The following is a 14,794-nucleotide window of genomic DNA, read 5'->3' on the forward strand; positions in this document are numbered from 1 at the left end:
TATGGGGAGAAGGAAGGAGATGGCACTGAGAGAGAAAATGGATCAGCTGGGATGAAATAGCAGAGCAGACTCAATGGACCAAATGGCCCAATTCTGATCCTATATCTTATGCTCTTCTAGTCTTATATATTCACAAAGCTGATAGGGTGAGAGTAGCAGGATTTTGATCTGCTGACGGTGAAGGAATGGTGATATATTTCCAAGTCATGATGGCGTGTGGAGGGTAGTTGGATAAGCACATGACTTGGAGGAAGAGCTGCTGAAGACAGTCCCAGTAGGTGGGAAGAAGGAGTGACAGATGGACATTGAAGATGGAGGAAATTGTGCAGGTTGATAGAATTGCACTAAATGCATCGAGGAATACAGAGCCAAGGACAAGTTGATAATATATGCAGAGGGTAGCAGGTATACACACTCAAAGCATACTGAAGATGGTGAGGTAGCAAAATCCTACAAAAGTTAGTGGAAATCACTCAGTACGTCACACCTAAAGTCCTCCCAACCATTGAGCACATCTTTATGAAGTGCTGCCATAGGAAAGCAGCATCCATCGTTGGAGATCCCCACCACCCAGGTCATGCTGTCTTCTCACTGCTGTCATCAGGTAGAAGGTACAAGAGCCTCAGGACTTGCACCACCAGCTTCAAAAAGAGTTACTACCCCTCAACCATGAGGCTCTTGAATAAAAGGGGATAACTACACTCACTTGCCCCATCACTGAAATGTTCTCACAACCAATTATCTCATGTTCTCATTATTTATTGCTATTTATTTATATTTACATTTGCACAGTTTGTTGCCTTCTGCACTCTGGTTGCTCTTTCATTGAACTTCTTATAGTTACTATTCTATAGATTTGCTGAATATTCACACTAGAAAATGAATCTCAGAGTTGTGTATGGTGACACATGTGTACTTTGATAATAAAATTTACTTTGAACTTTGAGTCAGCAATGTGGGGTGCATATTCCAAATGTTCTGAAGGTGGCAAAAGTTAATAATTACTAAGTTAAAACATATGAAAATAATTAATATGCATTCCTCAGCATACCTTTATCCATTACCTATTGGATCAAATTTGACCTGATGAGGTTCATTAATCTGCAGTGTTAACTCCCTTTCTCTCTCTACAGATGCTGCCTGATGGGCTGGATATATTTTTCATTTTCTGTTCTATTTCATATTGTTTTTGTCTTACTTATCCTTTGCTTTAGGTAATTTCTTGTTGTGTCTGGGTGGGTTTCCTAAATGTTTCACATAGCCAGAGCCCATATTGTAATGTAAGAGAAGTTTTCAGATTTTAATGTTTCCCTGCTTTTCATTAATTGGATAATTAAAATTGTTGCTGCAGTTTGTTTAAGCTGGTCTGTCAGCAGTATATATTTAAATGAAATAAAAACAGAAAACGCTGTATATGTTTAGCAAGTCAGGCAGCATCTGTGGAGAGAGAACTTGTTAATGTTTCAGAAGTCCTGAGGCTCCTGTGCCTTCTTCCTGATGGCAGCAGTGAGAAGCGAGCATGTGTGGTGGGGACCATGATGATGGACCTTATTTTTACTGTTATGAATGAAGATTGTTTGCTGCACCTTTCTTGATATTTGTTGAATTGTCTTCAACCCTGATAGTCCTAGAAATGTTTTTCATATTCTCGATTGCGTCATTTTATCACTGAGGTATCTCTGATTGTACCACAGAGATGAGGAGGAATTTCTTTTGCCAGAGGATGTTGAATCTGTGGAATTCATTGCTACCAGACAGTTGTGGAGGCCAAGTCATTGGGTATTTTAAAGCAAGGTTGACAGGTTCTTGATTAATAAGGATGTCAAAGGTTACGGAGAGAAGGCAGGAGAATGAGATTGAGAGGGATAATAAATCAGCCATGATGGAATGGCATGGCAGACTTGATGGGCCGAATGGCCTATTTCTGCTCCTATGCTTTATGGTTTTATGGTCTTCTTCAAAATTCGTCATTGGCTGTGATGGGAGGTCATCAAGCTGAAAATTAACATTATTTGTCACATGTACATTGAAACATTGAAACGTAGAGTGAAATGCATTGTTTGCGTCAAATCAAATCAAATCAAAATTGTGCTGGAGGCAGCCCACAAGTCTTGTTGCACTTCCAGCTCCAACATAATATGCCCACGACTTAATAATCCTAATCCTATTTGTACATCTTTGGAATGTGGGAGGAAGCTGGAGCACCTGGAGGATACCCACTTGGTCATGGGTAGAATGTAAAAACTGCATACAGACAGCAGCGGGCATTGAACCCAGATTGGTGACCACTGGTGCTGCAAAGTAATCGCACTAACCACTATGCTACCTTGCCACTTCGTGAACTGTTTCCCTCTCCATAGGTGTTTTTGCCATTTCCAGTTCTTATTTTCGATTCACCTTCATATCTCCTGACTTTTGCTTTGTGTGTGTGTGTGTGTGTGTGTGTGTGTGTGTATACGCACGTGGTTATTGGACGAAATATCTGAACGATCTGAGCAAAGACTAAAAAAAGGGGTCTGTGAGGAACAATTTGTTTGCACAGAGTGGCGTTGATCACAAACTCCCTGTGTATAATAGTGATGGAAGCTGAACCAATCAGAGCTTTCATTAGGAAACTAGATAGGCAGTTGCACGGATAGAGCCAAGAATGGGATTGAATGGATTGTTCTGTAGGGATCTGGTATAGACTAAATAACTGCCTTTTGCTTTGTTATTGATTTATTATTGAATGAATATCTCTGCCAACCGCATTCTTCTGTGTACATGGTGATTCACAGCTACCAAAGGAAAGGTGGCTAATCTTACCTTCATATCTCAGTGAGGGACAATGTGAAGAATTATATCTGAGCTATGCTATTTTTCATACACTACTGACAACTACCAATTGATTTGTGATGTACATTGTATGGATTTTACATTGCATATTAAAGAACAGTTGTCAACTGATTAGTCAGCTAGTTAAAATAAATTCCATACATTTAAAGGATGATTGAAACATTAGCAGCAGAGAATGCTATTATTGGATTGGGAATTCATGTTAGGAGCTTATGTGTGCTGCTGGATGGATGGACTTTCTTGACTATAACATTGTGCTGTCTATTATATACTGATTGAATCCTGTTAAAGATATAATTTGTTTGCCAGGATAGTTTATGTTGTCCATTTTAATTGTTACAGCTGCAAGTCTTCCAGTAACTTTGATGAGGCTCTTCAGTTGGATGAACTTGATTTTGGTTTTCTGTACTTCATGCTAAATGAGCAATAAATCAGTCTCCTTACCTCATTACTTTTAAATCTAATTCCTACCAATGTAAGAACAGGTTTTAATGTAGGAAATTAAAGATCACAATTGGTTTTGGTAGTAAACAGCCTATAATAATTAGACTCATACAACACAGAAACATACCCTTTGGCCAATTGTCAATACTGACCAATGTATTTTTCTAAGTGGTCCCATTCGCTTCCATTTGGCGCATACGTCTCTAAACTCTTGCTATCCATGTACTGTCCACGTGTCTTTAAGTATAATTTAAAAAGACGCCTCTATCACTTCCTCAGGCAGTTGGTTCCACACACTCACCGGCCTCTGCATGGAAAACTTGCTTCGCTGGTCCCCTCTAAATCTTTCCCCTCTCACCTTAAAAACGACAATGTTCTTGGTGACAGTAAGATGGCGTAGCACAATCATTCCAGAATTTTGGGGAATGGTTGCAGTCACTCCAGAATTTCCTTTTTATTTTATGCTTTCCAAGAATCCCCAGGGCATCACTGGCAGAAGACCACGGGAAATTCTGGTCGATTGAGCTGATTGTTTCTTGAGACTTCATCAGAGAATGTTTTCACACAATAATACCTTCTTAACTTTCCCCAAATGAAACCATGTGTCAAGACCGTGAGATAATCAGCATCATCAAAGAGACAGCAACTCTCTAAAGAAACTCCCTTAGCTATCAGAAGACATTTAATCGCTGCTGGTTTCTCAGTCCCCTATTGAATCTGAACACTGAATTCAAACTCCAGAACATCCTCAACAGCCTGCTTCACCAGACTGATGGTTATCCAGACGTTCACCCAGCTGCGTCTCTGAGCAATCCAAAAATGAATAAGTAAATGGAACAGGAACATGGAGACCAATATCACTGTGCTTGTGCAGTGTAAACCAGCCCACTCAAAGAGCATTCAGTTTGGTTTATTGGTTTAATGAAAAGTCAATGACAAGTCAGAATGCATCAGGTTTTCTGTCAGTAAAAGTGGCTGTAGATTTGTCAGTGTTGGTCTCTTTACAACCTTCTTACTGGTAACAAAATACTACCATAAAACAGCATTACCTCAGCAGAAATTGGCACAGCTGAACATCAGCCAGGCCTCTTGTGTCCAATTGTTAGAGTGTGCCCTTTATAAAATTGTCACAGCGCTAAAGGGTGCCAATCTGTCCATTGAGTCTATGTGGTCCCAGCTGATCCATCCCATTACTCTCTGAGACCAATCCATACACAGCAGAGAGGAATGCTCATACTTCCCTCTGGGCCATGACCTCCCACTAAACATCAGCCGATTGTAACCCACACAAAATGCTGGAGGAACTCAGCAGGTCAGGCAGTGCCTATGAACATGAATAAACAGTCCGCGTTTCAGGCCAAATTTTTTCTTCAGGACTGGAAAGGAAGGGAGAAGTCAGGTGGGTAGGAAAGGTAAAGGGCTGGAGAGGAATGGTTCTGATAGGAAAGGAGAGTGGATCATTGGAGAAAGGGAAGGAGGAGGGGACTCAGGCCGTTTTGCGTAACACAGTCATGGACCTGATTAGTTCAGGAGATCTTCCCTCCATAGTTCCCAAACATAGAGTGCCCTAGCCCCTCAGGCCCCACCTCTGCTTTCTGACCAGACCTCCAAGCAGGGTTGTCCAGGTAGATGGATTGTTTCACCCATTGCTTTTGTCCCACTGAACTAGTTCTTCCTTCCAAAACACCATCTGTTCTTCCTCATCCAGGTCCCCCCCCACCCCACCAAACTTACACTGTGAAATTTGGATGCCCGTTGCCATGTCGACCATCTCCAGTTCTGATAAAGGATCTCCTACTTAAGTGACTGTTTCTCTTTCTATAAACATTGGTTAAATATTAGCTTTATTTGTTATGTGTTCATCAAGACATCGCAATGTACAGTGAAATTTGTCGTTTGCGTCAAGTCAATTGAGCAAGGATTGTGCGGGGCAGTCCGCAAGTGTCATCATGTTTCCGGTGCCAACGTAGCACATCCGCCGCTTACTAACCCTAACCTTTATGTCTTTCAAATGTGGGTGGAAAGTGGAGCTCCCAGTGGAAACCCATGGGGATCATGGGGAGAGAGTACAGACTCTTTACGGGCAGCAATGGGAATTGAACTCTGATCAGTGATCGCTGGCACAGAAAGTATTCCATTAACCACTATGCTGTTGTGCTGTCCCAGCCCAACATCTACATTTGCTGTCTGACCTGTTGAGTGTTCACAGTATTTTCTTTTCTTGATCATCATCATTATGTGCCGTGTCCTTTTTTTTTGATACATTTCCAATATTTACCCAGAGCACGGCAACTATTTTTTTTCCTCAAATGTCAGCATACTGATTCAGTGCCTTCTGTCCTTGGAAGACTCTCACCTTTGAAGTTGTCACATAAAATTATGAGCTGCAATTGGACACGTTCTGATATCTTCACTTATTTGTTGCCTTTACAGACACATTGAGAACCAGAAAAGCCTTCAGACTCTGAATGCTTTGGACATGGAACCTTACACTGGACTGCAGAATTTGTAAGTGAATGAGCAATGCCAAGGTGATTTGTAAAAGATTGCTGTGATGGAATAGTGTTCACTGTTAATGAAACTGCAAAGACATGACTCAGTTATTGCTGCATAGCTTACGAGGGAACTAATTAAAGTCAGCTGAGGTGCAGGGTGAATCCGGAAAACCTGTTTTCATAAACTGTTATAAATTCTAATTTCGTCATGATTCAGCTCCTTCCCACAGAGTCAGCCGGCTTTAATTTGATTATTTAATTTGTCATTTTAAGTTCGAGACCAGATATGAAAATTTGTTTCTTCAACATCATGACCCAAAAACAATGAGCCTGACATCAAAATGCGACACATGAAATTAGGTTGACACTCGTCGATCGGCTCTCCCCACCTAAAATGTCTGCAGGCATCCGGATCTCAGCAACATTCACCTATCCAGATATGAAGCTCCAATCTCATTGGTCCTCTGCAGGTTGGACACTAGCATAGGCTTGCCTGGTGACAGAAACCCCCACCCCACACCCCCCACGAAAGCTCAGGATGAAGTCACACCCCATGAAATACCTGTAACAGCCTTAAAGAGCTGGAAGAGCTGGGGCTGGCTATTGCTGGCCACAGAAGCTATAATTTATTTCTTATGGTTTTTAAATGTCTGTAACAATCAGAGACTTCGAGATTATTAAAATGGAAATATTTCAAATCGCAGCTAAAGCTCATTAATAATTAAAGAGTGCAAATGAAGCAAAAGCATTTTAAAAAGTAGAGCACTTTCATCTGCTTCTCTCTTCCCCACAATCTCTTCAGATTCCTTCTTCATCAGCCCTTTATCTCTTCCACCTATCACCTCCCAGATTATGGCATCATTCACCTTTTCTCACCCCTCATCCATCCCTCCTGTCTTCCCCCTCTCACCTGGATTCACCTGTCACCTACTAGCTCCTTATCCTAGCATTGCCCCTACCCATTTATTCTGGCCTCAGCCCTGATCAAGGGTGTCAGCCCAAAACATCGACTGTTCATTTCCCTCCGTAGATGTTGCCTGACCTGCTCAGTTTCTCCAGCGTTTTGTCTGTGTTGCTCCATCGTTCAAATCCACCCATCCGTATATTTCACATGTTGACTAAAAGGTGAGGTGGCTAAGTCCAAAAGGACCTTGAAGCAAAAGGAGGCCATTTGACACATTGAGAAAGTGTTAGTACAATGAGAAAGTTGTTCTTGCACTAGCTCTCTGATAGAGCTGAACTATAAGCCTCGAGAATGGCAAATGGCAACAAAATTTTCTCAGTAACAGGAAGCAAAGGAAAATGTTTGGGGGTATTGGGGTGACTGCAAGGTGATTTCACAGAAATCAGAGGAAGGTTACAGCAAAGGCCATTCAGCCTACCAGTTCAGAAAATCTCTACCCTCTACTGAAAGTCCTCTAATTCTTCTCTTTTCCAATGATGATCTCTTCTTTCCTTTTGAATGCATATGAGAATCTGCTACCATAGCAGTGCATTCCTAGTCCAGACCACTCACTGTTTTCCCTCATGTATCTCTTGTCTCATTTTCCAATTGTCTTTACTCTTTGTTCTCTGATCTATGGATATTTCTGCTAGAGACAATCATTACTCCCTCTCTAGCCTGCCTTGGTCTTCATAATTTTAAGTTCCCCAATCAGTTCCTCACTCAATTACCTCTGTTCTTTCCTTTTTCAATATTTTTATTAATTTTCTACATAGGAGAATACAGAGTTCAAGAAAAAAGAAATATATCAAATACATTATACTGAATCACACAGACAAGCTCCTTACTCTATATTCATACAAATTGATTAATTCATAATATTGAAATATAGTAAATTTATTATTTAGAAAAAAAATCTAACCTACTACCAAGACCGAAGCTGATTAGTGAAGAAGAAAAAAGAAAAAAAGGTATATTATTAGCCATCATCTGTGCTTTAACGGCAAATCAAAGGTTTTGAAAATAGTTCAAAAAAGGTCCCCACAGTGTTTGAAAGTCTTGATTAGATTCAGAAATTGAACACTGAATCTTCTCTAAATTTAAACATGACATCACATCACACAGCCATTGAACGTGAGTGGGCGAAACCGCATCTTTCTATTTAAGCAAGAGCGCCCTCCTAGCCATAAGAGAAATAAAAGCCAAAATGTGCATAGCAGATTTCTCCAAAATAATATCCTTTCCTCCAACAATACCAAATAAAGTGGTCAAAGGATTAGGCTTAAAATTCACTTTAAAAAGTACCGGGAAGGTTTGAAGTACTTCTTTCCAATATTTTTCAAGACTTGGGCATGTCCAAAACATACGAATGAGTGAAGCTTCTCCGTTATTACATGTATCACGATAAGGAGATATATCCAAATAAAAGCAAGACAACTTATCCTTGGTCATCTGGGCCCTATGGACCACTTTAAATTGTAGGCGAGAGTGGTGAGCACATAACAATGAAGTGTTAACCAATTTAAAAATTTTATTCCAAGTTTCCTCAGAAATTGAAGTCTGTAAGTCTTGTTCCCAAAGATTTTTAATTTTATCTAAAGGGACACTTCTCATTCCCAGCAACATATTATAAATATTAGATATAGATTCATTATAAAAAAGGTTTCAAATTAAAAATTACATCTAGTAGATTCTTATCAGGACTTTTAGGAAATGTACATATTTGAGACCGTAAAAAGTCTTTTATTTGTAGGTATCGAAAAAAGTGAGTTTTGGGTCAGCTATATTTAGCTGACAGTTGCTAAATATGAAAGGAGACTTCCCTCTATGAACAGTTACCTCTGTTCTAAGGAGACCAACCAGCTTCTCTGAGTTAACCCCATCCTTGGCATTATTCTGGTAAATTCCTTCTGCATCTTTCCTTAGGCTTTTTGGTGTACTGCCCAGAAATGCATGCAGAACTAAAATTATAGCAAATATAACATGTTATCATATCTCCCTGATCCTATACTATCTGCCTCTACTTATCAAGCATATGAACTCTTTTCTCAACTGCATTCTCAGCCACCAGTGAGCTGTACACAGCAATTTACAGGGCTCAGTACTGGGATGGTCATGAGTCATGGGTTGTGGTGTAAGGAAAGAACTGAGCTGTGGGTGTGAGGTCAGTAGTGAATAATGTATCTTCGGTCAGGTGCGGGTGGGTTGTGGGAGGGAGAGTGGGAATGTGCTGCAAGAGATCAGAGCTTTGAAAATCAAAAATAACTACAGATGCTGGAAATCTGAAATAGGAGCAGGAAGTTTTGGAAATTAGGCAGCACATTTGGAAAGAGAAACAGTTGACCTTTCTCATTGAAGATCATACATCTGATGAAAGGTCCTTGATGGGGACCTTGATCCAGTCAGAAAATGGGGATAGGAGATGGTTTGTTCCTTCTACGGTTATGATAAGACAGCAGGGGTCATGGACGCTTTTGACTGCTGGAGGACGAGAGAGCTTATAGGGTTGGGAGAACCCAACGGATGGCTGCCACAGGAGTGGGTGGGAGTGAGACAAGTGGATGTGCAAAAATCCATAGGTGACCTCCCTAAGATAGAATGACCGGGGACTGGACTGTGCTGATAACTGTAGTGCCAAATATCTTGTGAAGACTTTATTCTTCATAACTGCCCTTTGCCATTCAGAAATCAGGCATGTGCAAATGATGTTGAAACACAAATTGCATGCTCATTGACATCATCGCATGGGTGTTTTGCCTGATTTGTAAAGGCTTCATACGCATAGTGAAGCCAAAATAAATTTAATGACTTCCACTGGCCTTTGACTGAAAGTAATGTACAATAACATTTCCTGCACCTTCTTTACATAGAACATAGAATAGTACAGCACAGTACAGGTCCTTCAGCTCACAATGTTGTGCCGACCCTCAAACCCTGCCTCCCATATAAGCCCCCACCTTAGATTCCATATACCTGTCTAATAGTCTCTTAAACTTCACTAGTGTATCTGCCTCCACCACTGACTCAGGCAGTGCATTCCACGCACCAACCACTCTCTCAGCAAAAAACCTTCCTCTAATATCCCCCTTGAACTTCCCACCCATTACCTTAAAGCCATGTCCTCTTGTATTGAGCAGTGGTGCCCTGGGGAAGAGGCGCTGGCTATCCACCCTATCTATTCCTCTTATTATCTTGTACACCTCTATCGTGTCTCCTCTCATCCTCCTTCTCTCCAAAGAGTAAAGCCCTAGCTCCCTTAATCTCTGATCATAATGCATACTTTCTAAACCAGGCAGCATCCTGGTAAACAACAGGAATTCTGCAGATGCTGGAAATTCAAGCAACACACATAAAAGTTGCTGGTGAATGCAGCAGGCCAGGCAGTACCTCTTCCTAGAGATGCTGCCTGGCCTGCTGCGTTCACCAGCAACTTTTATGTGTGTTGCTTGAGCATCCTGGTAAATCTCCTCTGTACCCTTTCCAATGCTTCCACATCCTTCCTATAGTGAGGTGACCAGAAATGGACAGAGTACTCAAAGTGTGGCCTAACCAGAGTTTTATAGAGCTGCATCATTACATCGCGACTCTTAAACTCTATCCCTCAGCTTATGAAAGCTAACACCCCATAAGCTTTCTTAACTACCCTATCCACCTGTGAGGCAACTTTTAGGGATCTGTGGACATGTACCCTGAGATCCCTCTGCTCCTCCACACTACCAAGTATCCTGCCATTTACTTTGTACTCTGCCTTGGAGTTTGACCTTCCAAAGTGTACCACCTCACACTTCTCTGGGTTGAACTCCATCTGCCACTTCTCAGCCTACTTCTGCATCCTGTCAATGTCCCTCTGCAATCTTTGACAATTCTCTACACTATCTACAACACCACCAACCTTTGTGTCATCTGCAAACTTGCCAACCCACCCTTCTACCCGCACATCCAGGTCGTTAATAAAAATCACGAAAAGTAGAGGTCCCAGAACAGATCCTTGTGGGACACCACTAGTCACAATCCTCCAATCTGAATGTACTGCCTCCACCACCATCCTCTGCCTTCTGCAGGCAAGCCAATTCTGAATCCACCTGGCCAAACTTCCCTGGATCCCATGCCTTCTAACTTTCTGAATAAGCCCACTGTGTGGAACCTTGTCAAATGCCTTACCAAAATCCATATAGATCACATCCACTGCACTACCCTCATCTATATGCCTGGTCACCTCCTCAAAGAACTCTATCAGGCTTGTTAGACACGATCTGCCCTTCACAAAGCCATGCTGACTGTCCCTGATCAGACCATGATTCTCTAAATGCCTATACATCCTATCTCTAAGAATCTTTTCCAACAGCTTTCCCACCACAGACGTAAGGCTCACTGGTCTATAATTACCCGGACTATCCCTACTACCCTTTTTGAACAAGGGAACAACATTCACCTCCCTCCAATCCTCCGGTACCATTCCCGTGGACAACGAGGACATAAAGATCCTAGCCAGAGGCTCAGCAATCTCTTCTCTCGCCTCATGGAGCAGCCTGGGGAATATTCCGTCAGGCCCCGGGGACTTATCTGTCCTAATGTACTTTAACAACTCCAACACCTCCTCTCCCTTAATATCAACATGCTCCAGAACATCAACCTCACTCATATTGTCCTCACCATCTTAAAAGTTTTTCTCATTGGTGAATACCAAAGAGAAGTATTCATTGAGGACCTCGCTCACTTCCACAGCCTCCAGGCACATCTTCCCACCTTTATCTCTAATCGGTTCTACCTTCACTCCTGTCGTCCTTTTTTTCTTCACATAATTGAAGAATGCCTTGGGGTTTTCCTTTACCCTACTCACCAAGGCCTTCTCATATCTCCTTCTTGCTCTTCTCAGCCCCTTCTTAAGCTCCTTTCTTGCTTCCCTATATTCCTCAACAGACCCATCTGATCCTTGCTTCCTAAACCTCATGTATGCTGCCTTCTTCCACCTGACTAGATTTTCCACCTCACTTGTCACCCATGGTTCCTTCACCCTACCATTCTTTATCTTCCTCACCGGGACAAATTTATCCCTTACATCCCACAAGAGATCTCTAAACATCAACCACATGTCCATAGTACATTTCCCTGCAAAAACATCATTCCAATTCACACCCGCAAGTTCTAGCCTTATAGCCTCATAATTTGCCTTTCCCCAATTAAAAATTTTCCTGTCCTCTTTGATCCTATCCTTTTCCATGATAATTATATCAGTGGTCACTGTCCCCCAGATGTTCACCCACTGAGAGATCTGTGACCTGACCCGGTTCATTACCTAGTACTAGATCTAGTATGGCATTCCCCCTGGTTGGGCTGTCAACATACTGTGACAGGAATCCATCCTGGACACACTTAGCAAACTCTGCCCCATCTAAACCCTTGGAACTAATCAGGTGCCAATCAATATTAGGGAAGTTAAAGTCACCCATGATAACAACCCTGTTATTTTTGCACCTTTCCTCTGGCTCCCAACTTCCTTTTTCTTATTCCATGATCCACTTTTCTCTCCAATCAGATTCCATTTTCTTCAATGCTTTGCCTCTTCTGCTTATCACCTCCTAGCTTTTCACATCAGTATCACTCTCCGATCTCTCCTACCTACCAATCTTCCCCCCTCACGTGGGTTCACCTATCACATGCCACATGTGTTCCTTTCTCTTCCCGTACCTTTTCTTTCTGGCTTCTGCCCTCTTTCTTTCCAGTCCTGATGAGGGGTCTCAGCCTGAAACATCAACTGTCTAATCCCCTCCATATGTGAAATGATGGAGGAATTCAGCAGGTCAAGCAGCATCTATGGAGAGGAATAAAGAGACTCTCTAAAGATGGTGTCAGTTCTGATGAATGGCCTTGCCCCAAAATGTTGGCTCTTTCCACAGATGCTGTCTGACCTGATGAGCTCCTCCAGCATGTTTTCTGTGTTACTCTGGATTTCCAGCATCTGTGGAATCTCTTGCATTTATTCCCCTCCATAGATGCTGCCTGACCTGCTGAGATCCATAAACATTTTGAGTATGTTGCTCAGCAGTTCCTGGTCCATGTCTTTAAGAAAAACACAGGATGCTGTAGAGAAAGGAAGGGTTTTACTAAAACTGTATAAAACATCATTTAGATCACAGCTGGAGTACAGCATGCGACATAGCAGGGGTTATGTGAAAGCACTAGAGGGTGTTCAGAAGAGATTATGTAGATGCTGCTTAGAGTGGAAAACTTGAGTTGTGAGGAGAATTCCGATTAGTACCTTTGTAACACATGGAACTGGATGGAGATGAAAATGGATGGTATAAAATTATGTGAAGACTAGATCAGATGAACTGGGATGGCCTTTTTCCCTTTGCCGAGATGTCAATATCAGGGGGTTATAGACTTAAAGGAGCTTTTAGAAAGATTAGCCTGGAGTTAGGGGAAAAATATTTTCACCCAGTGAATGATGGATTCTGTAAAGGATAATGGAAGAAGAAACCCTCAACAGACAACATAGAACAGTACAAGAACAGGCCCTCTGGCCCACAATGTTTTGCTGAACTAATTGAATTAGTAATCAAATGCCCAACTACATTAATCCTTTCCACCTACACATTGTCTCTATCTTTCCATTTCCTGCACATTAATGTATTTATCTAAGTCTCTTGAATAACTCTATTGAAATTGGCTCCACCACCAATCCAGATGGCACATTCTGGGTACCCTCCACTCTGTGTAAAAAAAACTTGCCCTGTACGTCGCCTTTGATTTGCCTCCTTTCACTTTGAATGCATGTCCGCTGGTATTACCTACTCTATCTATGCCTCTCATAATTTTATAAACATCCATCAAATTCCCCTCAGCCTCCGCTACTCCAGAGAAAACAACCTCCCCTTATAGCACATACCTTCTAATCCAGGCACTCTCCAAATCCTCCCGTTCTTTCTTGTAATGGGGCAGCTAGAACTGAATGCAATCCACCCGATGCCGCCTAGCTAGAGTTTTATAAAGTTGCAACATTACTTCCCCACTCTTGAACTCAGTTTCTCTACTGATGAAGTCTAATATGCCTTCTTTACCAACCTGTCAACCTGTGTAGCCACTTTCAGGCAATCGTGAATTTGGACCCCATAATCCTTCTGGTCATCAACAGTGTTTAAGGTCTTGCCGTTAACAGTGGACTGTTTTTTTCACATTTGATCTCTCAAGGTGCAAAAATTACATTTGATCAGGTTAAATGTCATCTGCCAATTTATTATTGTAACTATAGATTGCACATACAGTTGAATTTAAAGTGCCATACTCTGAAAAGCAATGGACCACGAGCAGGGTGAATGCAGAGGGGGGATTAATCTCTTCTTTATTCAACATGAACATGATGGATGGCATTAGAGTCTTTTCTCATCAGTAAATCAATGTGATTGAGCTTGGTGAAAAGAAACCAACTGAACCATTTGAGGTCCATTTACTTTCTGTCCTTAATTCACTGAAGGTTGGAGAAAAGGAAAGAACTAGATCATGGTGGAACTCTTAAGCAAAAGGTAGTGGAAAGCAATGTTAAATTTATCCCAAGGATATGAATGCATTAATCAGATTTCTTCTCAGAAACGCTGACTTACTTTAACAGCTTAAGACCTCAAACCTCTAACCTTATTTCAATTAGTTCAATGTTTGTGTTCTTTTTCCTAATCTTGACCGGCCTTTGGAGTCAGCAAAATGGCATCAAATGGACTGCAAGGCCCTGCTTAATGTTTGGGCCCAGGTAAACCATAGAGTTAATCAATTTAAGGTCAAACTCTTTACAAATTTTTTGATGATCAAGTCACTAATTATAGTCAAGATTGACAGGTTTTTAACCTTTACTGGAGTCAAGAGTATCGGAGATCAGGAAAGAATTGGATACAGTTTCAAATTCAGATTGACCATGACCTTGCTGAATGGTGGGGCAGGCTCAAGAGCCTCTTTTGGCATTTGGGACTTTCCAAAACTAGGCCCCAGGCCAATGTGCTGTCCCCAGCAGTCCATTGTATGTTTGGGGCTCTACTTCTAGTTCCTGCAATCAAAGCTGAGTTTTGTTATAACTGCACCAAAATTT

At 41.6% G+C, this 14,794-nt stretch overlaps 1 protein-coding gene across 1 annotated transcript in view; it reads left to right on the forward strand.

The window, feature by feature from the left end:
* The window catches only part of LOC140209736 (NT-3 growth factor receptor-like), a 946,852-nt gene that overhangs the window by 237,522 nt on the left and 694,536 nt on the right, over positions 1-14,794 (forward strand). The window contains exon 2 of the mRNA XM_072278139.1: positions 5,713-5,787. Coding sequence (XP_072134240.1) covers positions 5,713-5,787 — 75 coding nt within the window. The remainder of the gene's footprint in view (positions 1-5,712; positions 5,788-14,794) is intronic.

This window comes from Mobula birostris, chromosome 14 (genome assembly GCF_030028105.1).
Source record: "Mobula birostris isolate sMobBir1 chromosome 14, sMobBir1.hap1, whole genome shotgun sequence".
In the NCBI taxonomy this organism is placed as follows: domain Eukaryota; kingdom Metazoa; phylum Chordata; class Chondrichthyes; order Myliobatiformes; family Myliobatidae; genus Mobula; species Mobula birostris.